Raw genomic sequence first — 26,101 nt, forward strand, 5'->3', positions numbered from 1 at the left:
ACAGAACCACTAACCCAGGAATCTATCCTTGGAACAAAGCCCGTCGTCAACTGTGTCCACATATCTCTTCAGGGGACACCATCATAGGGTCTAATCACATCAGCCACACTATCAGAGGCTTGTTCACCTGCGCATCTACCAATGTGATATATGCCATCATGTGCCAGCAATGCCCCTCTGCCATGTACATTGGTCAAACTGGACAGTCTGTATGTAAAAGAATAAATGGACACAAATCAGACGTCAAGAATTATAACATTCAAAAACCAGTCGGAGAACACTTCAATCTCTTTGGTCATTTGATTACAGACCTAAAAGTGGCAATTCTTCAACAAAAAAACCCAAAACAGACTCCAACGAGAGACTGCTGAATTGGAATTAATTTGCAAACTGGATACAATTAACTTAGGCTTGAATAAAGACTGGGAGTGAATGTGTCATTACACAAAATAAAACTATTTCCCCATGGTTATCACTATGTTGCACACCACGGTCACTTGGAATTGAGATAGAACTCAGATCCTACATTACCACAAGCTTCTTCCTACCACTTGAGCTAAAAAAGAGTCACCCGTAGCTGTACAGGTTCTATGACCTGCTGTTCTGATTCCATCCTCCCTAGGGCAATGGCATAGCCCACTAGCTAGTAGAGTATATTATTTTCTATGCAACTATTTCTACCAGTCAGAGTCTGAAGGCTTAGTTTTACAAATGCTAGATTTTGGGGGCTTTTATTTGATTTGGTTCTCTGGTTTTGGTGCTGTTGCATTATCTGGTATCATGCAAATATGCTACACCAGGGTGTTCCTTTCAAGAAGGAATATGTTGATCTTAGTATTGGTTCCCCACAATCCCCACTGTAAGTAAATACACAAACATGGTTCATTGTCTCCTCTGAAATTCCTTTAGGCTCTATAGTAACTGCCAATTATTCAAACCGCATGTCTGCAAACTCACAAACAATCTGAGATGTTACTTATTCACCTGGCCCAAAGAAGAAGCAGATATGCAAATTCCATCTGTACCTCCTCCATTTAAAAGCCACTTATTAATGACACTGATAATTTACCAGGCTCATTTTCATGGGAGTCAGCCGTGTTTAAGTGTGCTCTGGGTCTTCAGATTTCACATTCAGCTCTCTCAAAAGCTTCTGAGAAGAAGCAGGGCTCATTGTTCCTCTCACAAAGCAAATAACTCTCCACACTGAGCAACAAAACAACTGCTTTCCAGTCATGCAGGCTCTCCAGGTTGCTGCCCTATGCATTTTAATGGCTCTGGAACCAGTGAATTGCCAGCAAGGTAAGTGTGATTTCCTACTTTTTGGAGTTGAACGGGTTGAGACTTGAAAGTTTATGGTTCTGAGTGAAATAGCTGATCCATGAAGGGGTTAGTCTTTAAGTCAGCTAAGCAGCAACTACAGCAACTACAGATACTTTCTTTTTAGCCAGGTGAAGGAAATGGGACTTCAGTGCACTTTACGAGATGCTCTGTCTGTGTCACAAATGAATTGCTGAGAGTTTGAAAACAAAGCATTTCATTTGAAGCTTTGTCTTCACTGCAAAAAAGCAACAAAAAAACAAAACAACCAAAACAAGGCATGTTCGCTGTCTTGCTGTGAAATCTAGTGGAGACAAGAAAGACACAGGTAGTTTTTTACGTTGTGGTAGCTCACTGAGCACAATATTATACACCTCCAATCTGGTGTTTAACTCCATTGAGGTAATCTACCTGTGCATCCACTAAGATTTGACGCAGAGATTGCTCTTTTGATATAAAGACACAGGGTTTTTTTTTCAGTGAAGACACAGTGCTAGGTTTTTAGTTACTCTAGGACCTTTCCAGACGACTGTACCCCCTTCCGGACGGTCTGATTTGTCTTGTGTACCCTCAAGTTTCACCTCACTTAAAAACTGCTTGCTTACAAAATCAGACATAAACATACGAAGTGTCCCAGCACACTGTTACTGAAACATTGCTGACTTTCTCATTTTTACCATATAATTATAAAATAAATCCACTGGAATATAAATATTGGACTTGCATTTCAATGTATAATGTATATAGAGCAGTGTAAACAAGTCAGTATCTGTATGAGATTTTAGTTTGTACTGACTTTGCTAGTGCTTTATATGTAGCCTGTGGTAAAACTTGGGGGAGATTTTTTGGCAAGCATGATCAAAATTGCAGATTCACAACATGAGAATTAGGGAGATCTCATTGCATGAGCAATGATTCTCAACCAGGGATACACATACCCCTCAGGGTACAAAGGGGTCTTCCAGGGGGCACATCAACTCATCTAGATATCTGTAAAACGAACAGGAGTATTTGTGGTACCTTAGAGACTAACATGTTTATTTGAGCATAAGCTTAGCCCACTTCATCGGATGCATAGAATGGAACATATAGTAAGAAGATATATAAGAGAACATGAAAAAATGGAGTAAGAGGCTAATTAATAAAGATGAGCTATTATACAAAAGTTTTTTTCTCCTGCTGATAATAGCTCATCTTAATTAATTAGCCTCTTACAGTTTGTATGGCAACTTCCACCTTCTCTGTATGTATATATCTATCTTCTTACTCTATGTTCCATTCTATGCATCCGATGAAGTGGGCTAAGCTTATGCTCAAATAAATGTGTTAGTCTCTAAGGTGCCACAAGTCCTCTGGTTCTTTTTACAAATATCTAGATGAGTTGATGTGCCCCTTGGAAGATCCCTTTGTACCCTGAGGGGTATGTGTACCCCTGGTTGAGAACACTGCTCATGCAATGAGATCTCCCTAATTGTCATGTTGTGATTCTGCAATTTTGATCATGCTTGCCAAAAAATCTCCCCCAAATAGATGGCTCCACCCACTTTTCAGAAAAGACTTAATGGCAGAGAGGCCTTCTGCTACTGTGACATCATTTGGTTTTATTAAACACACAAGGACATTTAATAGTATTATAAAGTGTTCTAATGAATCATTAAAGCTAATCTTGTCTTTTCAGTGTCTTGTCTTTGAACCCCTACCCCGCCCCCCCCCCGCACTTTGTGTTGCTCCATCCTTTATTGTTTTGTTTGCTTACTTGCTTATTCTCAGAATTTAACTGCCATGGATCTCCCAGTTATTAGGGTCCAATCCTGCATCACTCAGTCAAAGAGCGTGTTGCCATTGACTTAAAGGGAAGCAGGACCGGACCTTTTAATGATGCTTTTCTGGATTTAGGGACCTATATGACGTTTCAGTTATGGCCAAAGCTCACAGACAGCCACATTTTCAAAGCACCCCAGAAAGATGCACCCTTTCCCCAGAATCCATCCAATGTGTATGTGCGCATATGGGCATTGATTTGTGCAAAGCAGGTAGCAGCATGTGCAAGGGCTACTTGCATTGGCAACCCCCCTGCACCTCCAGGGCCGGGAATCGCTCCATCCCCTCAGGAATGGCTCGATCAGCTAGGCCAGGACCTGCCCCGGCTGGGGTTCCTCAAGACGCACTTGCCTGGAGGGGCCCAGCCAAGCCCTCCACACTGTTCTCCCCCCCGCCCCCGCTGAGACTGGCCAGGCTTCTGCACCAGTCTCAGGTAGCTCGGCTCCGGGGAGACGGAGGGCCACAGGTGGTGGGAAGCAGAGACTGCCCAGAGCTGGAGGTGCACCTGGGTCTAGCCAGGGGGCTGAGAGGAGCCAGTGGGTGGGGCCAAGGGGTGGAGAGGAGCCATCCGAGAGGAGCAAGTGGTGGGCGGGGGGAGTCAGCGGGATCTCGGGGCACAGGGCAAGCGAAGCAGGCCAGGGCCCCTTCTGAGCATGGGCCCAGCTCCATGGAGCCTCTGGAGCCATTGTAAACCAGGCACTGAGAAGGACCACTCACCAACCACCAATGACCCCTTCCCTCTTGTCTCCACTTGCTCTCCAGTCTCTGCCTTGTCCATGTGCTGCTGGTACTTTCATGGCCCTGCACTGACCTTTGCGCCATCTCCTTTGATGCAAAAGATGCTGGGGCATGTAGGGAACTAAAGGTGCCCATTACAGAAGTCAAAGCAGAAACATGGAAAACTTTCTGAACTGATACAGAAACGGGACATGGTGCACTTGTGGGGAGAGGGGAGTAGTGTGTGAATTTGGATAGGGTAAGGGGCACATCTCATCCTAGTCAATGCTGGTCAGGCTCACCTTGTTTTTGTAGTGAGTTTACATGCCATTTTGCTGACTTGTGTCTATCCGATACATATGTGATGGCTCCTATACCTGCCAATCTATGCTCTTCAGGGCTTGCAGGAGTTGATGCATTTTGGGCTATGTTCAAGGGCTCACATATGAGTTAGAGTATGTGTTCTTTGCTATTTCTGTTTCATTTGGTTTGCCTTTTTAAAAAATAAAACACTTGGAGATGGGTCCAGACTGGAGCCCTGAATCCAAGTCCTTATGAATGTTCTGTTCAGATAACCCCCCAGAGACTGGATTCAAAACCATAGAGGGTCCATTTTCCTGGTCAGGTTTGAATGCTGCTGAAATCTTGTGAAAACAGCTCTTGGAGCAAGATCTTGGCCCAAGATGGTGGAAACCTCTTGGGAAGAGAGGAACGGATGAAATTTCAGTCTTTGGGGCTAAAATGTCATGGAAACAACTTGCCAAATTTCAGTACTGCTGAATCTGAATCCAAATTCGCCCTTGAGCTGCTAACACGGGTCCAAGCTTCATCTGGATCTGGATGTGAACATCACTTCCCTGGGTCACGTCCAGCACCACTAATGCTCACCCACCGACCAGGAAAAAACCAATACAGTAATAAAAAGAATCCAACAGCCGAGGGATGAACCAGAGAAGGAAATGAAGCAGTCCAGGCTTCAGGATTATTTGGGATGATGACACATTCCAAGGACTAAACTCTGCCCACAGCTAGACCTGCCCAACCCCATGGGTGGGCCTGAGAGCAAGGAGTTAAGCCCTCTTGTTTATGACCTACAGGGAAATGCCAGCAGTGGGGCCAAATCCTACTCTATTTACATGCCTCTGTGAAAGTCAGTGAGGCTGCTTTTGTGTTCCTGGATCCCGGCTTCGGCAAATCTTTGAACACATGAATAATCCCATTGCATCAGTGGGACCAGTCTCCTGTTGAAAGTTAGGCAAGTGTTTACTTTACTTAGAGGTGATTTTGGGCATCAATCTTTTAGCATAAAGAACAAACTGTCCTCAACCTACAGCCTTGTGCTAAGTTAGGGCTGGAAGCTTTTGCCTCTTGTACTGCTGGGATTGTCCTGTTTGGTTGCTAAGTTTACAGTACTGCCAGTCCTGGGCATTCAAAAATCCTAAAACAGATCCTCCCATTAACATGAGCTTGGCTAAAAAAAACATGAGATTTTTAAAAGAGTGATACATTTCAGGGTCTTTATATTTGCCTTCTATTTACTGAACATTCAGGGTTGCACTTGCTTCATAATTTTCTCCACAAACATGAGGTCTAGAAACTTACTATTTTTAAAACAAGAACAGAGAGTCTCCTATAATCACAGGATTCCAGGAGCTGGGACTTAAAGAACACACCAAATATGGCAAGACTCATGGTACAATCAAGAGAATTCACAACACTGAGTCTAGTTCATAGCCAATTGCAGATGACTCTGCTTTATAAATATGGGCGTATGCAAAGCACGTTTACAGCCACTAATAAAGAGATATTAGTTTTGTCATTATGTGGGCCAGATGCTTGGCTGGAGTAAATTGTCAGAGTCCTGCTGGAGTCCAAGGAGCTACATATATTTACACCAGCTGAGGATTTAGACCATAGCGTCTTTGCTTACACTTCCTGGGCCAGATCCTGAGCTGGGGTATATGTGTGTAGTTCCATCTCTGTATTTTGTTTACAGCTCTTTCTTTGTAAGAGTTCCCCAGCACCACCAGGGGCCATGGGAACTGGCGGAAAGATTCACCTCCCGGTTTTACAACAAATGCGCAGGGACACAGGTGTTTCAACTCCAGAGGCATGCAGTGTCCTTTCCTGCTTCTCCCAGCCCTGCCACACACCCATATGCAAATCATGTGCATTATTAAAAGCCTTAAGGAGCAAGGGGCGATTAATGCACTCAGTGATATTGTAACCTGGGAAACCTATTTGTGCTTGTGCAATATTGCTAATGACACTGTGTCCCTCCTTCTAAGGAGGGGATTTTACACCTGGACACATAAGCAGATGGCAAACCATGAATCACAGCAGTTGACACACAGGCCTTGCTCATTTGCTGTATTTACACGCGGAGCTGTGAAAGGCGATCCAGATTTCAATTTGAATCCAAACTTTCCGAGATTGTGGGAGAGTTTCAGGGCTGGAGTTTTGGCCTGATCTTATGTCTCTTCCTATGGAAAGCCCTTTCAAACAACTGGAAGGGCTGTTGGACAGGGCTTAGTTAGGCTTCAGATGTACATTTATTTTTTTTCTATCAAGAAGATCAGCAAAGAAATAAATAGCTCCCAAGGGGGTTGTAATTCTGCCTTGGTGAAGTTCAAATGCAGACTCAAGGAGCCAAGTTTTTTTTCAACCGAGCCTTTACAGTTGTGCCTGCAATTTTGCCCAGGCAAATCCCTGCTTTTTCATGTACACATTGCAACTGTGGGTGCTGATCAGATGATGAGATGTGTAATCACAGGGCTTCAACAAGCAACAGTGGGTGATTTTGCATGCTCCCAAATTCTGGGTGCAGACAGAACCTGCTCCTACAGTGTGTTTTTCCCCTCCAGCTGAGGGGACTGTATAGTGGATAAAAGGACAGATCTAACAGTGGTGGTACTTGAAGTAGTAGCGGTCTGAGTTAAAGGTGCTGGGTTCAACCCCCGCTGGGGACTCTCACTGCAAATTTAGAAGCTGTCTTAGGAGCCATGTGTCCTAAATAACTTACATCAGATGCTGTCGGAAACAGTAGCAACAGAATGCTCAGTAGTGACACATGCTTGATTGTCTCTGGATTTCTGCTGTCTATGGCTTTGCATTTTTGCCCTTACTGCATGCTTGTATTGGCACATTCCCTCCAGTGATGCTGGAGTGAATCCCATCTTGATCTGGAAGCCCATGCTACACCACCTCATTTCTCGGAGGGACTGTGGCTATCCCAGCCTTCAGAATAAATGAGATGCCCAGGAGGGAAAACTTATCGGCTGGCAAGAGAAACTGGCCCACTGGCTGGGCTTCTGGTAAAGTCAAGTGCTGGGCGGAAGCCCTCGGAAGCATTTCCACTAGGTTTTCAAAATGGAAAAGACAAGACAGCCTTAGCAGGGTCTGTCTTAGCAGAGGGACAGCTTTGGTGGGACATCAAGGGCATGTGAAGGATACTTTTGGTTTAGGGAGGGGCATTGGGCTCCCAGGAAAGGCTTTTGGGGTGAGGGAGAACGAGCAGGGTGGGAACAGGCAGCAGACCTGGGAAGGATGAGCCTGGACTTCCACATACGCACCACCAGACAGTCAAGTTCCTCTGAGCAGCAACCCTTTCAAGTGATCAAAGCCTGTAAAGAAGGGGGTCAAAACAATGAAACCAGACTAAGAAAACACTGAGCTGGGTCCTGCATACAGGGCCATTTCGGGGAGCAGGTACTCGAGCAAGGAGTAAAATCACAAAAAGAGCCAGGCCCTGAGCCAGGGAGGAAGGATAGTTAGGAATTTGGGAGACCTGGGTTCAATTCCCTGCCCTGCCACAGAATCCCTGTGTTACTTAGTCTCTCTGTGCCTCAGTTTCCCTCTGCACAATGCAGATAACAACACTGCCCTACCCCACAGGGGCACTGTGAAGATAAGAACCCTGAAGACTGTGAAGTGCCCAGATATAATGGTAATGGGTGGGCATGTAAATAGTTAAGAGATATCTAACCAACCCCCTGGATCCAAACACTATCCAGTGTAGGATTGGATGCTTTGCAGCTGCGGCCCTTGGATGAATGCTACCAGGAAATGGTAGTTGTTTGATGGTAGTTGTGTGGCGCACCCCACAGTTTGGGAGCTCTGATCAATTTGGCATCAGTTACACTCATAATATGCACGTATTGGATGCCAGTAAATACCCATTTACACCTGATGTGTAACTTACCACCACCAGGCACCTCACTCCTGAATTTGGCCCATTGCCTATATGCTAGGTAGGATAGGATTTTACTGTTGTTCTAACCAGCTTGCCTTTCAATTTCCTGTTGAAAGACAAAGTCCTGATCATCTGGGATCTTAGTTAGCTTTTGAGTGCCCCCTTCCTTGCCCCCCAGAGGATATTCCCAGCCTCCTCGCCCAAATACATGTCAACAGGAGTTATTAATGCAAATGCTGACCTCACTTTACCGTGTCCCTACCTAGGCACTGATTATTGAACTGGATTAGCAAATAAACAGAGAGACCATTGTCTGAGAGAGCCCTTTAGGGACCATTGTTGAAACTTAGGCTGTGTTGCTAATCTAAGGTAAACATTTTACCAGCCAGCCCAGTTCTAGAAAAACATTGTTAAAGTTCATCTGGGCCAGGACCCATCCGGCAGCATTCTTTGTGTCTTTCCCTTTTACATAAACTTCTTTCCTCCCGGGAGTGAAGCCATTTTTAGTTTCCTTCCCAATGCTTAAAAGCGGTTGCTTTTCTTCATAGAAGCGTAGGACTGGAAGGGATCTCGAGAGGTCATCTAGTTCAGTCCCCTGCACTCATGGCAGGACTAAGTATTATCTAGACCATCCCTGACAGGTGTCTGTCTAACCTGCTCTTAAAAATCTCCATTGATGGACATTCCACAACCTCCCTAGGCAATTTATTCCAGTGCTTAACCACCCTGACAGTTAGGAAGTTTTTCCTAATGTCCAACCTAAACCTCCCTTGCTACAATTTAAGCCCATTGCTTCTTGTCCTGTCCTCAGAGGTTAAGGAGAACAATTTTTCTCCCTCCTCCTTGTAACAACCTTTTATGTACTTGAAAACTGTTATCATGTCTTCCTTCTGTCTTCTCTTCTCTAGACTAAACAAACCCAATTTTTTCAATCTTCCCTCATAGGTCATATTTTCTAGACCTTTAATCATTTTTGTTTCTCTTCTCTGGACTTTCTCCAGTTTGTCCACATCTTTCCTGAAATGTGGCACCCAGAACTGGACACAATACTCCAGTTGAGGCCTAGGGCGCCAACTTCCCTGCTTTCCCCTGTGTGCTCGACCCCCTGCTCTGCCTGGCCCTGCTTCCACTCCACCCCTTCCATGTGGCCCCATCCCTACCTCGCCTCTTCCCACCCCTGCCCTGCCCCCATTGCAACCCGTTCCTCCAAATCCCCGCCTCTTCCCCACCTCCTCCCCTGAGTGCGACACATTCCCGCTCCTCCCCTTCCTCCCAGCATGCCGCCAAACAGCTGTTTGGCGGTGGCTGGGGGAAAGCGCTGGGAGGTAAGCGGAGGAGCGGGAATGTGTCATTCTCAGGGGAGGAGGTGGGGAAGAGGCGGGGCCGGGGCAGAGCTTGGCTGCCAGTGGGTGCAGAGCACGGACTAATTTTTCCGTGTGGGTGTTCCAGCCCCGAAGCAACCACGGAGTCGGCGCCTATGGTTGAGGCCTAATCAGCGTGGAGTAGAGAGGAAGAATTACTTCTTGAGTCTTGCTTACAACACTCCTGGTAATATGCCAAGAATGATGTTTGCCTTTTTTGCAGCAGTGTTACACTGTTGACTCATATTTAATGCAATCCAGTCTCATTCCAGTCAATGGGAGTCTTTCCACTGATGCCGCAGGGTGCTAACTCAGCCCCGACGGACGCAAGGAGGTCCCGAGCCGGGCTCCATTGGAATCAGTGGGAGTTTTGCCATTGGCTTCAGGGGGAACATGACTGGGCCCCGGGGGTCTAATCTTTTCAGATTGTCCCAGCCAAACTCCGTTGGGAGATTGCCCTCTGCCTTCTTACATTCCTCCTAGAGTCCCATCTAGACCCTGCCTTCTTCATCATCTCCTTTCCTCAAGCTGTACAGCGCTGGTCCTGTGCCCCGGTTCTAGCAAGAAGGTGGCTGCATTGCTCCAAGGGGTGATGTGATCCTAAATATACGCAGGGCTAGATCCAACCCAGCTGGTGCAGCAATGCCCTAGCCATCCAAGGGGAGATTCAAGGCTTGCGGCTTCCAAAAGGGCTGGGGAAAGCTGCTTTCAAACCTGCCAGAGATCTATCAGAGCTCTGCCACTGGGAACAGCCTTTGAGTGGGGGTCTGACTTTTTGGTTGCTCTGGCCATGTCTCGTTTTCAGCGAGCGATGATCACCTTTTGGCCCCTTCCCCGTAAGCAGAGCTGCATCTGCTTTGTCCTGCCATAACACACTCCTGGGGCAAAGCTGTCATGCGCAGGAATCTGCAGCAGGGTTGATATCTGTGTGACCCGGCAGTGAATCTGACCCATGGTTGGCATGCTGGGATCCTTTGGGGTGAAAAGAGTGGAGTGGGGGGCAGCCCTTCAATATGCCATTTTTCATAAGTTGTTTGCAATGTTGCAGTAGCCATGTTGGTCCCAGGATAAGCGAGAGACAAGGTGGGTGAAGTATTTATTTGGAACCAAATTCTGTTGGTGAAAGAGACAAGCTTTTGAGCTCCACGCAGCTCTCCATTAGGACTTTCCTTCAGGACTTGAAGAAATGCTCTGTGGAGCTTGAAAGCTTGTCTCTCTCACCCACAGAAGTTGCCCCAATAAAAAGGCTTACCTCACCCACCTTGTCTATCTGTTACTTAAAAATAATGAGTCATAATTGCCCCAGATTGAATAAGGGAGTGGGGGGGGAGGTGAGGTTCTGTGGTCTGCGATGTGCAGGAGGTCAGACTAAATGATCATGATGGTCCTTTCTGGCCCTAATGTCCATGAGTCTATAATGAGTCATGCATGGACCAGGGTACAGTTTCTCCTTCCAAGTAGATTGCCACAGTAACCAGGGTTTCTTTGCTAGAGAGAAGGTCCAGAAATGTAGGGATGTTGTTGGGATGGGTGGCATGGCAGGGGACACAACGAGACTTGATTCACTCCACTTCATTCTCACCCAAATGCAGCATTAACACAGCCAGACTAGTTCCCCTCCTGTTGACCTTTCAGATGTTTGAAACCCATTCTGTCCAAGTCAGAGGCAGAAATTCCAGAGACCTTCCTCCCAGCCCTGCTGGGAAGACCCAGACTCAAAGATTAGCTCAGAAGCAGAAAGTCCCATTATTATTATTATTGTATTCAAGGAACACCTACAGGCCCCAACCAAGATTGCGTGGACCCATTGTGAGGGCCCATTTGTATAGCAAGTCTCGGTCCTGGCCTGAAAGAGTTTGCAATCTAAATAGACAAGCCAGGCAAAGTAAAGGATTATTGTCCCCCTTGTGCAGATGGGGAGCTGAAGCCCAGATCTGCAAAGGTGTTCTGACTACCTAACTCCCATTGATTTCAATAGGAGTTAGGCACCGGAATACTTGGAGCATCTGGGCTTAAGTGACACACATGAAGTCTGTTGCAGAGCTAGGAACTAAAGCCAGATCTCCTGAGTCCCAAGACTTAATCCCAAATTCATCCTTCCTATTAACATGGAAGCCTTTAATGCTCTCTTCCCCCACTTCCCACCACAGAGCCAGCTAGCGGGTAGCTCTACGGCTTAGCAGAGTTGGGAAACCTCTGTGTGGCTTGGCAAAGGAGCCGGGGGAATTAGAACCGCATCCCCTTTTGTTCTGACTTATCGAGTTGTCATGAGCGTTGTTTCCCTGCATTCTCCTGAATGCATCACCCCCAGCTTGCAACTGGTTCCCTCTGCTGCTGACTGGCCCCCCTCCAGCCCTGTCCCTCCCCCAAAACTTGGAAGGTGATCACACTCCAAACGAGCAGCCGCCAACCAGCGGAGTGTCACACCGAACATGCTGGCACCTCCTTTGCCAGGTTTGTTATGCTAATGGACCCACCATAATCCGCTTTGCAACATCATAATAATTAGTGATGGATTACAGAGTCAGGAAAACACCACACTCCTCAGTGTGAGCGGACGGTTGGAGGCTTTCGTTTCGGGAAAGAGGGGTTGGGTGGAGCAGTGTGTGCTTGCGAAGATAAAGGTGCAAGTACAGAGCTGGGTTGGGGCATTTAATCACAGCCTTGGTTTGTGGGCAATGTGGAGTCACATTTCCCCCAAGGGCAGCTCAGCGAGTGATTGGTCATCAAGGAGCACCCCAGTGCACAGGAATGGTGCACAGACCACACCATCCTATCAGGGCGATGTACATCCCTGGCAAGCATATGGAGGGAACAGTCTCTACATTCCCCCAAATCCAGGGACTTGGATTGTCCCTAGTCCCTGCACAGGGTGCTCCCTGCAGCCCGTTCCCTGCACATCCACGCAACAGCCAGAGAGACCATCCTGCTGATTATACAGAGATTCTGAAAAAGCCCCGTAGATATAGTATATTGAGGACTGTGTTGGACTTGCAAGTTATCACCTTAAGGGGGAAAGGGGTTCTGCTCATGTTCATAAGAACATAAGAATGGCCCATCTAGCCCAGTAGCCTGTCTTCCGACAATAGCCAATGCCAGGTGCCCCAGAGGGAACAAACAGAAAAGGGAATCATCAAGTGATCCATCCCTTGTTACCCATTCCCAACTTCTGGAAAACAAAGGCTAGGGACACCATTGCCTGTTCGCAAGCTAGAGGGCTCTGTAGGGAAGTGTGTTCTCAGAGCCAGTCTGGAAAAAGCCATCTTAAAGCAAAGTAGGGTGAGCTGTACCTGGCTGCCTTAGGAAGCAGCCTGTTTTTTCTCTCTCTGGTTCTGGGTTCTTGTGTGTTATCTTGAGTTCTGAGAGGCAGAAGGGTCCACTAGTTAAGGCGCTACTCTGGAGACATGAGTTCAGTACCCTGCTCTGTATACATCTGGTACAGACTTCCTCTGTGGCCTTGGGCAAATCACTTAGACTCTCTATGATTCTTTTCTCCATCTGTAAAATGGAGATCATTGTAGCCTACATCAGGTAAGCCATCTATCAAAGGGACTTAGATGGTTCCCATTATAGCAGCTTCTGAGCACCTCAAACTCTTTAATGTGTTTATTCACACAGCATCACTCTGAAGCAGGGCTGTGATGTTATCCCCACTTTACAGATGGGGAACTCAGGCACAGAACAAAAAGTCTGATTTTTAAAGGCATTTAGGCACCTCTAAAAACCCAACTGTAAGGGACTTTCCCAAGCCAACAGCAGAACAAGGGCTTAAACACACGTCTGACAAGTCTTAGGTTAGCACCTACTCATTGGGCCACCCTTCCTCTCAGCTGCCAATTTGTTTTTCCTGTCAGAGACAGAACGTTGCCTAGTTAGTCACATTGTGTGCTCTCTCTCTCTCTCTGTTTCTTGGGGAGACTTTATATTCATTTTTTCTTGTTTTCCTCTCTCTGAAACAAATGGCATTTTAAATGAGGACTATATTGCTACTATTATTTATTTATACAGTGGTTTTGTTGAAAGGCCCCAACCCAGGAACGGAACCTCTGCGCTGGGTGCTGTTCAAATGTATAATGAAAAGACTGTCCTTTTCCCAATTACATGGGGCTTATTTTAGTTCTACAAGGGGAAATATAACATTAGAGATGGGTCAGAGATGCAAAATTTAGATCCAGATTTTTAACCACTCATCACTGGGAGGGCATTTGGACTCAAGGCTTTGCTTTGGGCCCCTCTCCAATGGAAATGAGGGAAAGGGGGAGAGGAAAGGGTTGGCTCATCTGATGGGCTGCTGGTACAACTGTCGAGGACAAAAGGAGGGGCTGCTACTTTGGCACACTGTGGTCAGTGCCAAAGTCCATCCCACAGTGCAAGGCTAAAGACCGTCCTGTCCCCATTAGTCTGCATGAGGCGTGGGATGGTATTGATGTGGTGGGGGATGGATGCGCTGTTGGGGGTGATGGCGGGTGGATATTTAATGCCAATACGGTTTCTTTGCTTGTTTGGATCTGCAAGGCTCAGACCACAGACCAACCCGCCCCCCGGATCCTTACTAAAGCAGGGTGGTGTTGAGGTCAAGACCCAGCTTACGGCTGAAGAGCTCTGGGTTCACTTTCCCAGCGCTACCCCATGCTGTCAATCACAATCGCTGACTCAGCCTCACAAAGCACTTTTGACTCAATCCTGCAAGGTCCTTACACTTGTGCTTACATGGACTTCAATGGGCTTTCCTAGGTGCTTAAATTCAAGCATGGGTTTAGTGCTTTGCTGGTTTGGGACCAGAAAGCTCAGCAGGATTGAGCCCTGAGAGCCTACATTAATGGAAAAGCAACAAGGAGTCCAGTGGCACCTTAAAGGCCTACAGATTTAATTGGGCACAAGCTTTTAGTCTTTAAGGTGCCACCGGACTCCTTGTTGTTTTTGTGGGTACAGACTAACACGGCTACCCCATGATACTTGACACTATATTAATGGAGGCAGTTTAAGAACCTAAACAGAACAGGTTAAGCTAAAAATATCTCTAACGTTTGTCTCCCCCATTTCTCTGCAGCCCGGGGAAATCTCCAGCCATGGATGCAAGGGGTTATTGCAGTGGCTGTTTTCCTAGTCCTGGTGGCAATTGCTTTTGCGGTCAATAAGTTTTGGTGTCAGGAAAAAGAGTAAGTGCGGGTTTTCTTCATTCCATTTGATATGGGCTTCATTGTTGCTAGAGCAACTCCAAAAGCAGGGCGTTTCGAGTTTTATCCACGTGGGGCACAATGTGATCACTGCACAAAGTGGATAAAAACAGGGAATCTTTTCTGATCCTCTTAATGGAATCAATTTACAGGGACCGTGGACAACACTGCACAAGGCGATGATCATACTGTATAACTCCATAGCCTTGTGGTGGCACTTTCACTTCCTGTCCTGGACAGAATCCAGAAATGGTGCTTAAAATGCCAAAGCCTTGTTACCGAGACGTTAAAGTGGCAAATGTACAAGTTCCAAATTCAGGAAGCAAAAGGGCTGAAGTTCCAGACCCTGAGCTCATTGAAATGTTCATCGCTCCAGTCCCTTCAGTCGGGTGGCATTTAGAACAGACACTGCTCCTTGGCCCAGCTGTTACTCGGTATCAGGGAAGGCCAGCTGAAATGACGCATGTTTCACCATTTACATGGTGCCACCAAGGGATACGGGGCTGTTAAAAGGACGACTGACTAGCCAGTCTCAGAGGGCCATGTTTGATTGAGTTAAAGAGTGGTACCAAAAATTATAGCTGCTGAAACTCTGGCCTATGGAGATCAGTGATGTTATGTTCATTGACATATTTTGCGGATCTGGCCAGAGAGGAAGGATGGTCAGTAAGACTTGGGAGGCCTGGGTTAAAGTCTCTGCTCTGCTACAGACTTCCTGTATGGCCTTGGGCAAGTTAGTTAAGCCCAGATTCTCAAAGTATTTACACGCCTAACTCCCAGTGATTTCAGTGGGAGTTAAATACCCAACTACCTTTGAGATCTGGGCCTCAGGGTTTGTTTCTCTGGACGTTTACTTTGTGGCAGGAGTGTGAATCTCCCCTGCACTAGCCAGCTGCATCCATGTGGACCCTGCTGATGCACACTAAAGAGTTCCTTAGTGCGCTTTGATCTAGTCCAGTTTCATAGATTCATAGATTCATAGATACTAAGGTCAGAAGGGACCATTCTGATCATCTAGTCTGACCTCCTGCACAGTGCAGGCCATAGAATCTCACCCACCCACTCCTTTGAAAAACCTCACCCATGTCTGAGCTATTGAAGTCCTCAAATCATGGTTCAAAGACTTCAAGGAGCAGAGAAGCCTCCCTCAAGTCAACCATGCCCCATGCTACAGAGGAAGGCAAAAAACCTCCAGGACCTCTCCAATCTGCCCTGGAGGAAAATTCCTTCCCGACCCCAAATATGGCGATCAGCTAAACCCTGAGCATATGGGCAAGATTCACCAGCCAGATACTACAGAAAATTCTTTCCTGGGTAACTCAGATCCCATCCATCTAATATCCCATCTCAGGGGATTTGGCCTATTTACCAAAGAGGAGTAGATCAAAGCACATTAATGGACTGTTAGTGCGGATCAGCAGGGTCCACACAGACAGAACGTGGCAGGCTAATGTGGGTTCTAGCTGCTCGTGAACCCATCAGTGCAATAGGGAGATTTGCCATTCCCTATCTCCCAGGGGTATTGTGAGGATGAAGATATTAAAGACCAGTAGTTGCTCAAATAATACGTTGATGGAGGCCATATGTGTACTTCTGATGAATGTTTAATATATTAATATTTAACTTGTTAAACACAGACCACAGATAGACAGGTTGTGCAATGCTGCTGGGGTCACCACCCTCGAGATGGGTTGACTTGCTTGGTTTCATGTCAAACCCAAGCATTCCAGGGTTGAAAGTTCGACTCAAGCCAGGACCATCCTGGGCTCGTGAGGCTGGGGGAAGGGGAGAAATGAAGCAGAGAGAAAAATTCTAATGAAAAACTATGGTGAAATGGGGAGCAGAGAGAGAGAGCAGGCTGAGTGAAAGCTAAACAGAAAGGGGTAGAAAAGGGTTAGAGAAGAAGAATGAGAAAAGCTGAATGAAGAGATAAATACTGTAGACAATATGGGCCTGGTTCTCATTTATTCTGTTTCTGTATTTGGGGAAGAGTTGAAAGATACCCTGGGAGATTTTGTCATCCTCTGAAGCATGGGTTACTTGCTGGTTGAATTAGAATACATAGTGGATTCTCTGTAACTTGTGGTCTTTAAATCATGAGTTGAGGAGTTCACTAACTCAACCAGAGGGTAGGGGTCTATTACAGGAGTAGGTGGGTGTGGTTTTGTGGACTGTGATGTGCAGGAGGTCAGACTAGATGATCACGATAGTCCCTGCTGACCTTGAAGTCTGAGTCTATGAAAGAGGGGATTAAGGTCTCTGGCTTTAAACCACCATTGGGATCCTGCAGGGGTCTGTCTAGCTCCCGTGTAAGCTACAGCAGCCCTGAGGCAGCTCTAACTTCGATGCTGCTTTTCTGTGCCCCCATGGGCCCTGAGAGGCAGAATATAGCTGTAGCATAGTGTGACCTGGCCACATCCCTGATCCACTCCTCAGTAGGGCAGACCTACACAAAGTAGGAAGCCCCTAGTGCAGGGGCATTTTCAAGGGTACATTTCTGGCACTTTACATACACTTTACACTGCCAGAGTGGCATAAATGGGTCTTAGGATAGCTGAGGATCAGGTCCCATACCCTCCTAGCTTCTGGGCATGCCATTCTCTCCTTAACACAGAGCATAGGCTACCCTTGAGCTAAAATACATGCTTTGATTTTTACATCAAATTGAGTGCTCTCTAATGGTATCTAGTAAGAGTCAGGAAAGAGGCCCCGCTGCATAGCTGTTTGGTGGTGGAGCCAGCACAGCTCCTGTCATATCTGACCCCCTCTCCCTAGGAGCCTAGAGGTATCTCTGGCTCCAACATTACTCCTTGTTGTCCTGTCTCATGTTAGAATCTGCCTGCTAAGGCTGGGAAGGCTAGAAGCCCATTTTGTTTTACTTTTGTCTCTCATCAGAAAAGACGCTGTGGAGGCGTAGCAACCTGGCAGCATTACCAGCCCTGGTTCTGTCACTGTGGCTGCAGTTAGCAGCTTAATCCCTGCCTGTTTCTGCCTCTACATTTCTTGTGCAAGCCCCAGACATCCCCCACCAGCAAGCACGGAAGGGAATTGGAGACATGCACCTTCAATGGACCGGAGTCAGCGCAGTAGATCCAAACCTCCCTTAGGGGAGGGCACAGTGCTGGATCTGGCTCCAGGTCTAAACTTCTTTGGCTCAAGTCTAGCTGTATGATAGGCTGACCCAGAACAGTCTATCCAATTGCCATCATCAGCTTGGGACACGGACAAACACAAACACACCTTCTCAGAGGCAGACTCCAAGACACCATTTGAGGCAGAGTCTCTTCTGCTGTTGAAATAAAAAGAACATTGCAAAGTATTTTGCAACAGCCCATTCAGAGACCGACTGGAAAAACCAGTTAGCAGCAGAAAACAATTCAAAGGTCTGACAAATTAGTCTAACCCAATGCTGCAGACCTGGCACTGATGTTACTGTGCAGCAGGGAGGGCAAACTGCAGGGATGTAGGATTTGCAGAAGGAGCAGTTAAAGAATGACTGACTCACCAAAAATCCCAGAGGGCAAAATCCTGCAACCCTTAGTGATTATGTTCAGGCAAAGTCCCTGAGCAGGGATTTTTTGAGCTGTAGTTATTAACATTCTGGCTGCAGAAAATAGACAAAGCATGTGAACTATTCAGTACATATATAACCTACTGGTAAGTGTATGTTACAGATCCTCCTTTGTACCCAGTCCGCAGAGGCAATGAGTCTGTTATCACCCTAGTAAGGTCAAGCTGTGGGAGCTTTTTAGCTCTGGAGGTCGCTGGGTCAATCGCTGGTCTATCAGCCATGGAATCATAGACGTGTAGGGCTGGAAGGGACCTCGAGAAGTTAGCAAGTCCAGCCCCCTGCGTTCTGGCAGGACCGTGTAAACCCAGACCCTCTGGGGCAGGTGTTTGGCCAATATCTTTTTAAAAACTTCCAGTGATGGGGACTCCACAACCTCCCTTGGAAGCCCGTTCCCGAGCTTAACTCCCCTGAGAGAGTTTTCCCCAAGATCTAACCTAAATCTCCCTGGCTGCTGATTAAGCCCATTACTTCTTGCCCTGCCTTCAGTGGACATGGAGAACAATGGATCACCGTCCTCTTTATAACAGCCCTTAACATATCACGAGCCTGTTATCAGGTCCCCCATCCCTCCAAATCTTTTCTTAAGACTAAACAGGCCCAGGGTTTTGAACCTTTCCACATAGGTCAGGTTATCTAAACCGTTTATCATTTTTGTGGCTCTCCTCTGGACTCTCTCCAGTTTGTGCACATCTTCCCTCAAGCGTGGTGCCCAGAATTGGATGCAGTCCTCCAGCTGGGGCCTCACCGGTGCTGAGTAGAGTGGGACAATGACCTCCTGTGTCTTATGTACGACACTCCTGTTAACACGCCCCAGAATCATATTTGCCTGTTTTGCAGCTGCATCCCATTGTTGATTGGGTTGAATTTGTGACCCACTGTAACCCCCAGATCTTTTCCAGCAGCGCTACCACCTAGCGAGTTATTCCCCATTTCGTAGTTGTGCACTTGATTTCCTTCCTCGGTGACATCCTTTGCCCTTGTCTTTACTGAATTTCAGCTTGTTGAATTCAGACCAATTCTCCAATTTGTCAAGGTCATTTTGAATTTTAAACCTGTCCTCCAAAGTGCTTCCCACCTCTTCCAGCTCGGCGTCATCTGCACATTTTAAAAGCATTCTCTCCACTCCATTATCCACGTCATTAATGAAAATATTGAATAGCATTGGACCCCCGCAAGGCCCACTAAATCCACCCTCCTAATTTGACAGCAAACCATTGATAACTACTCTCTGAGTAAGGTCTTTCAACCAGTTGTGCATTCGCCTTACAGTAATTTCATCTAGATTGCATTTCCCTAGTTTACTTATGAGAATGTCTTGCCGCACTGTGTCAAAAGCCATACTAAAATCAAGGTATATCACATCTACTGCTTCCCCTCGTCCGTTAGGTCAGTAACCCTATCTAAGAAGGAAATTAAGTTGGTATGGCATGATTTGTTCTTGACAAATCTGTGATGACTATTCCTTATAACCCTATTATCCTCCAGGTGCATACAAACCAGGTATTGAAGTGAGGCTGATTGGTCTTTAATTCCCCAGGTCGTCCTTGTTCCCCTTTGTAAATATAGGCCATGAAACCACCTCCTGAGCTCTCTGATCTCCCTCGTTAGGAGGAGCACTTCGTTCCAACTGTCCCACCTCCACCTCTGCAGCAAGTAGCCTGGTGCCCTCAAGAGAAAGATCACTTGTCCCACAATGCTCGTGGGTGGCAGCTGCTGCAGCACTTCCTGGAGGATTGATGACCAGTGAGTGGTCAGCACAATGATCTGCAGTGGAGAGCTGAATGTGTAAGATTCAAGGAACTGAGCTGGATACAGCATGGGTGATTGACAATGGGACCGGGGCATGAGGCAAGGGGCTGGTGGAGAACCATCTAGTCCTAGGAAGGATTTGAGGGTCACGCAGGGTAACTAGAGTCAGGGGTAGCAGAAGATTCCTAATAAGATTCCACTGGTGCCCAAACTGTGGCCCCGCCCCAATACCACCCCTTCCCCCTAAAGCCCGGCCCTCATGCCGCCTTCCCCCAAGAACCCCCCACCCCTGCTCATTTTTCTCTGCCCTTTTCCCCCCATCGCTTGCCCTTATGGCTGGTAAAAAGTGGGAAGGCCATGGCCCCCTGGCCTCCCCTGTTCCACACCCCTGCCTAGAGTAGCTGCTGTGGACTAGTTTTGAAGCCTGGAGAAATAATTCTCTACTTACTTCTATCAAGATCCCCAGCAGCCATCTGGGATCATCACTCCCACATCAAACCACTTTATTCTCCGGCATCTTTGCAATTCTGGGTTGCAGCTGGCAGAGGAAGAAATGAAATGCCATGAGAGAGGCAATCCTGGTGTTGTTGTCCCAGCCTGATGAGAAACACAAAGTACTGAACAACTTGTGAGAAAACCTCTCATCCTGAAATCTTCACCCTGGTTTAGCTGACCGGTTCCTGGCTGTATCACAGACTCTCTCTGTGCTTTTGGGCAAATTACTTAGGCCAAGGTCACGAATTAGATGCTGAAATACCTCTGAGGAGCTGGGCCTTAATTATGCTCGGTACCTCAATTTCCCCCTCTGGAAAAGAAGGATGAGGACCCAGGGGTGCTGAGAAGTTACTGTTTGTGAAGTGCTTTCAGGGTTGGGAATAGAGCCCAGGGGCGGCATCTCAGTTGGTGTACCTGATCAGAGCTCCGCTGACTTCAGGGGGCTATCAGTTTACACCAGCTGATGTGCCTGACTCCTGGTCTGGAACACTGTCCCCTGGGCCATGTTGCCTGATGGTGGCAAGGAGGCAGTGTGGTCCGGTGGCTAGCACCCTAGCATGGAGCTTAGGTTTCTAGTCCTCGCATTGTCTCTTTTTCTGCCACAGTTGTCCCCCTGTCTATGACGGAGAGAATAATTCTGACCTCCTTTGTAAAGTGCTTTGAGATCTGTGGTGAAAGGTGGTGAAAAATTATGATTTTTATTAGGAGCTTGGACAAGCATTCATAGTCTGGTGTGTGTATATTAAGCGAACCGCATCTCAGGTCCTTTTGAGGTTCACTTGTTTGCTTGTTAGGGGAGCACGAAAGGATTCATTAGTTGAAAACAATATTACCAACCCCAAATGTTCAAAAATCAGGAGTCAGGCTCCTCAAAAATCATGAGATTGGCTTAATCAGGAGGTGATGTAAAAATAGATTTGGTGTTCTTTCTATTTGCCTTCTGCTTTTTGGACATTTAGGGTGCACGGGAGTCACATTTTTGAAGCTTTCTCCACAGCCATGAGGGCTAGACTCTCAGTTTTTCTTTAAGAATGAAGGCTGAAGTCATCACAGACTCCAGGAACTGGGGCTTTAAGAAGGCCAATAATTATCATGCGACTCATGAGAATTGGCAACTCTGTGAAAATCGAAAAACAGCTTGGTGGGACTCCATTACAGGAGGACACACACTGAGACAAAAAACAAGGGAGGAACCATAAGACAAAGAACTTCACTGATCACCTTATAAATAGATTTCATGCACAGATTGTTAAGGCCAGAAGGCGCACGTTGTGACCATCCAGTGTGAGACTTCTCCAAAAACCCTTATGCTTAACAATCGGTCCTACCTTGTATTTACCTCTTGGATGCTCTGGTTACCTTCTCCAGACCTGAGGAAGAGCTCTGTGAAGCTTGAAAGCGTGTTCCACTCAAAGATATTGCCACCCCCCCCCTTTTCTCTCTCTTAATGGCTTGATAAGTAGTATGAAAGCTTCGGGTTATTGTTCAAATGATACCTGAGCTTTACAGAGTGTGAAATCATTTGAGCTGAAGTCTGTTGCTCACTTGTGTGTCAGCCAAAGAGGCAGAAATACAATGCAGCCAATGGTCCTTCCATGGTTTTATCTTAAATTCTTTCAAATGTGCTTCTTTTGTTAGGGAAAATATGGAGTCAGTGGTCACCATAAGAAACAAGAAGGAAGAGGATGTCGTATCCAACGGGACTGAGGGGAGGTATTCGATCACAGCAGCTGATTTCAGGTGAGCCAGGCGTTCAAGAGCTTTCGAGTTCATCCGAAGTGGATCCCATTCTGTGCTATGCCAGGAGCGGGGCAGAAATGGTTTGACGTCACACTTGGGCCATTCAGCATCTGGGTTCGGGTCAACAAAATAATCTCCAGTGTAAATTAGAGCAGCTCCTCCTCTCATGCCCAGACCTGCCCCTAGTCCTGCCCTCTTCTCCAGGACACTTCCTATGCCGAGTCTTGGAGGGAGGGGACAGCGCAGGGCTGCTTATGGTGGCTCTGCGCAGGCCTATTGAGATTAAAATTTAGGGCCCCAGGTACATCATGTTTGCTGGGGCCCCACCCCTATTACAGCCCAGTTATAAACAATGGGGGGGGGCCTGAGCTCAGGGCCACAGTACAATTGTCCCCCCTTTTCTCCCCTGCTCTTGTCAGTTTTGGCTGTACTGTACGCTTGCACTGGAAGAATTTTTCCTCTGGTCCTTTTCCTCTCTACATGTGTGTAGAGGCCCACATCTGCCTTCATAAAACACGGGAGATTGCCAGGTGACAAACATTACAAAGTCAGAACAAGTCTCCCCTTTTTCCCTAATAACAGTTTATGCAAACAAAAGCGGATTTTTAAAATCAAACGGATCTGTTCACCCTTAATGCTGCCAGGTTCTTCAGCCCACTTGGATCAGGAAACCGGTCGGTTTCACTTTTGTTTCTGGCCAGGATAGGCTTTCTAGGGCTGGTTTACAGGGGGTTAGCAAAGATAGGGCCTGATCCTGCAGGGCTCATGCACCTGCATAACTTTATGTGCTATGAAGAGTTCTAAGGAAGTGTAAAGTTAAGCAGGGGCATAAGTCTTTGCAGGAGGGGGGCCTCCCGTACACTCATTTTGGCAATTCCCACCACTGACAAGCCATAATTGATGGCAGCAGCAGTGCAGACATTAGTGCAGGCCAAGCTGAGGCATTTTCACTAGATCATAAAATTCTGTTATGGATTTGCCCTGGTTAGTATGAAAGCCCTGGTTCCACTGTCCAGAATTCCAGAAGCTGCTACTTGAGCATTAGCTGTTAGCATTACAGGCCCTATGACAAATAGTTAATGCACGGTAGTGTCCCAGGCAAATGTTTGAATTCCATGGGATCTGCACAGCTGCCGAGTCTCCCCCGTTCCTCTCCCCAAACTGCTGTGATTCTTCCAACAGCGAGGAGGTGGAAGCTGTCAGCCCTGTCCCAGACAGTGGGGTTAGGGGCAGGCTGGTGGGAAGGCAGTGTCTCACCAACGGACAGGATCCCAGGATGCCACTGCTGCTTCTGGTCTGGCTGATGGGGCGCGGTGGGGGGTCAGTGCTAATAATGCCTCTGCTCCTTGCCAGCCAGTGCTGCGGTGTCTCCCTTGGTCCTAGGAGTGCTTCTCCAGGGCTAAGCCAAGGCTCCTAATCAGTGCATTGTCAGTGCTGCTTCCCTCTCCCTGGTGGCCGGACAGGAATGAGCAGCAGTGGCCAGAATCCCTGGCCATGAATGAGACACTGCCCGCCAGCCCACGCCACCCTACTCTCCACACTTCCTGTGATAGGACCTGCTGCCTCCTCCCCCCCCCCCGGATGGACCTGCTAATCCTCTATGAGCAACCACTACCTCCCGCTGCTGGAAAAATTGCAGCATGGATTTATCTCATGATTTCCATGAAAGCAAAAGTTACACACGTTCGAGCAGTTTTGACTTCATCCAGTAGAGGACAATGGTTCACATATACACAAGCCAGTTCACTACCCTACCACATGGGCCATTCCTCTAGCTCCATTCAAACTAAGGAATATTGAATTAAAAGCCTAACCATAAATCCTTCCATTACTGTCATGGTATGTGTGGTGTACTGAAAACTTGGTTAAAATTGTAGGCTGTCACTTTAAATTTCAGGGGGGTTTCTTGTGGGTTAGGGTGCTGTATAGGGAAGCATGCATTCTGAGTCTAGCAGCAGTCAGTCTGCAGCCATCCAGCCTCATGTAAGGTGGGTGCGTTGTCCCGGTCTGTTTTAGGAGCAGCCTGTTTTCTCTCTCTGGTTTTGGGTTCTTGTGTGTTATTGTTTGGAATTCTAAGCAATGAAGTCATGTTACATTGCAACCTTCCAGCAAGAGTATTTATGTTTTTATTTACTTCTCTGTGTATATGCTGTGAATGTAACAGTAATTAATGGCTTTCCTATAACATTTCAGGTCCAAAGAAACCCAGCACGCCTATGAAAATATCATTGAGTATGAGGGGAAAATCATCACTACTCCGATGTAAGAGCCACCTTCAAGGATCGCCCATTTCGTGCCATCCTTTTTTGCCCCTCTCCAATTCTAACTTGGCATCCCTGTGCGGTGGTCAGCTCGATAGCCTGGAGTCATCGCACCTGGATTCACCCACGCCCCGGAAGATGAAGATTGCTCCCAGCATCATTCAAACCTGAGCAGGGTGGGAAGGACAACAGCCACGGCTGCCTCTTACTCCCCGTTCCCTGTTGGTGTGCAGGGAGTGGGAGAGGCCATCCCCTCCAATGGCTCAGAACCAGATACAATGCAGAGGGAGAATAAAGGTCTGGTTCAGATTTCTCTCCATCCCCCCCACCCCCCACCAACTGAAGCAAGAGGGAAGCAGGAACCAGCCTGTTATTCCCAGAATCACAATCCACTCCAGGCTAGGCTGTAAGATTGCAATGCTGTCCTGTTTGTACAGAAGTCCCTTCCTTCTCTTTGCCTAAAATAACGTCACCTATGACATCTCTTCTTCTTAGTCCTAGCCCGGTGTAATAGCATTTCTGTTAATCACCTGTGCAGTATAACAGCCTTTCTTTATAGCCAAAGAAGCTCAAATATTCTACACACGTTCCCTCAAGAGCTAGTTATTTATTGATCGCCAAAGCTGGGCATCCTTTTGAGGGTAAGGTATCCCCTTTCCTTTTTTATGCCTCTTTATGAACAAAGAAGCCAATTGGTTGAATTTTGCCAGATCTGAAATCTCCTCTTGTGAACATATTTTCCTGGTAGCAATAAAGAGAATTATTCTTTAATGTCATGGTGGCACCCAATGAGTTACAAGGCACAAAGCATCTTCATAGATGCCCAAAAGAATTTCGTGAACAGGAAAGAACTTCATGCAGTGTGAAAAATGACATTCTTGGCAACATGCGGAAGGCAGGGCCAGCCTGGGATTGCCACAGGAAGGCTAGGATCAGATCTTCAGTCCTGGTGTCTCTCACACATTCCTGGCTAGCCTAGAGGCCAAGCCTCAGTGGGAGTTTTGAGCGAGCGAGGAATATAGGATTGGGATCTATCTAAGGCAGAGCATTGACGGAAGAGAGAGAGAAGGATGATTTTTGTGGCTGAGGCGCTGGACTGAGACAAAGGAAATTGAGGTGCAATTCCTGGCTCTGCCCCAGAATCCTTGTGTGATCTTGGTTAAGTCACTAGGCCCAGATCCTCAGTGGGGGTTAGGCACCTAAATCATAAAACCATAGTACTGGATGGGACTTCAAGAGGTCATCTAGTCCAGCCCCTGCACTCATGGCAGGACTAAGTATTATCTAGACAATTCCTGACAGGTGCTGTCTAACCTGCTCTTTAAAATATCCAATGATGGAGATGCCACAACCTCCCTAGGCAATTTATTCCAGTGCTTAGCTACCCTGATAGTTAGGAAGATTTTCCTAATGTCCAACCTAAACTGCCCTTGCTGCAATTTAAGCCCATTGCGTCTTGTCCTATCCTCAGAGGTTAAGGAGAACATTTTTTCTCCCTCCTCCTTGTAACAACCTTTTATGTACTTGAAAACTGTTATCATGTCCCCCCTCAGCCTTGCAACCCCTCAACATACCTTTGAGGATCTGGGCCTTAGTTTCTCTGGCCAAGATATTTAGGCTGCTGACTTCCATTGAGTTCAATGTAAGTTAGGAGCCAAAATGCCTTTGGGGGATCTGGGCCTCCATTCCCCATCTATAAA

The 26,101-nt window shown here is 47.0% G+C and overlaps 1 protein-coding gene and 1 long non-coding RNA gene across 2 annotated transcripts; one reads left to right on the forward strand and one right to left on the reverse strand.

Annotated features, from left to right (window-relative positions):
• Nucleotides 1–1,032: 1,032 nt before the first annotated feature.
• PDZK1IP1 (PDZK1 interacting protein 1) lies at nt 1,033–25,172 on the forward strand. The gene is made up of 4 exons (XM_038413934.2): nt 1,033–1,299; nt 14,459–14,567; nt 22,039–22,140; nt 24,334–25,172. Exons 1-4 carry the CDS (start codon nt 1,233–1,235, stop codon nt 24,404–24,406), a joined length of 351 nt encoding a protein of 116 aa, XP_038269862.1. The 5' UTR covers nt 1,033–1,232; the 3' UTR covers nt 24,407–25,172.
• Nucleotides 6,483–23,499, reverse strand: LOC122461263. Its single transcript, XR_006283141.1, has 4 exons — nt 21,729–23,499; nt 20,354–20,502; nt 17,648–17,874; nt 6,483–7,478 (listed from the first exon to the last, which is right to left on the reverse strand). It is a non-coding gene; the product is annotated as an uncharacterized LOC122461263 (long non-coding RNA).
• Nucleotides 25,173–26,101: the final 929 nt, after the last annotated feature.

This window comes from Dermochelys coriacea, chromosome 8, assembly GCF_009764565.3.
Source record: "Dermochelys coriacea isolate rDerCor1 chromosome 8, rDerCor1.pri.v4, whole genome shotgun sequence".
In the NCBI taxonomy this organism is placed as follows: domain Eukaryota; kingdom Metazoa; phylum Chordata; order Testudines; family Dermochelyidae; genus Dermochelys; species Dermochelys coriacea.

What these genes read in the sequence shown, in the direction of transcription:
- PDZK1IP1 (XM_038413934.2), top strand. Translation starts at nt 1,233, where the DNA reads ATGCAGGCTCTCCAGGTTGCTGCCCTATGCATTTTAATGGCTCTGGAA. An exon ending in TTTTGGTGTCAGGAAAAAGA is followed by an intron (nt 14,568 to 22,038) that starts GTAAGTGCGGGT and finishes TTCTTTTGTTAG; the next exon opens with GGAAAATATGGAGTCAGTGG. An exon ending in ATCACAGCAGCTGATTTCAG is followed by an intron (nt 22,141 to 24,333) that starts GTGAGCCAGGCG and finishes ATAACATTTCAG; the next exon opens with GTCCAAAGAAACCCAGCACG.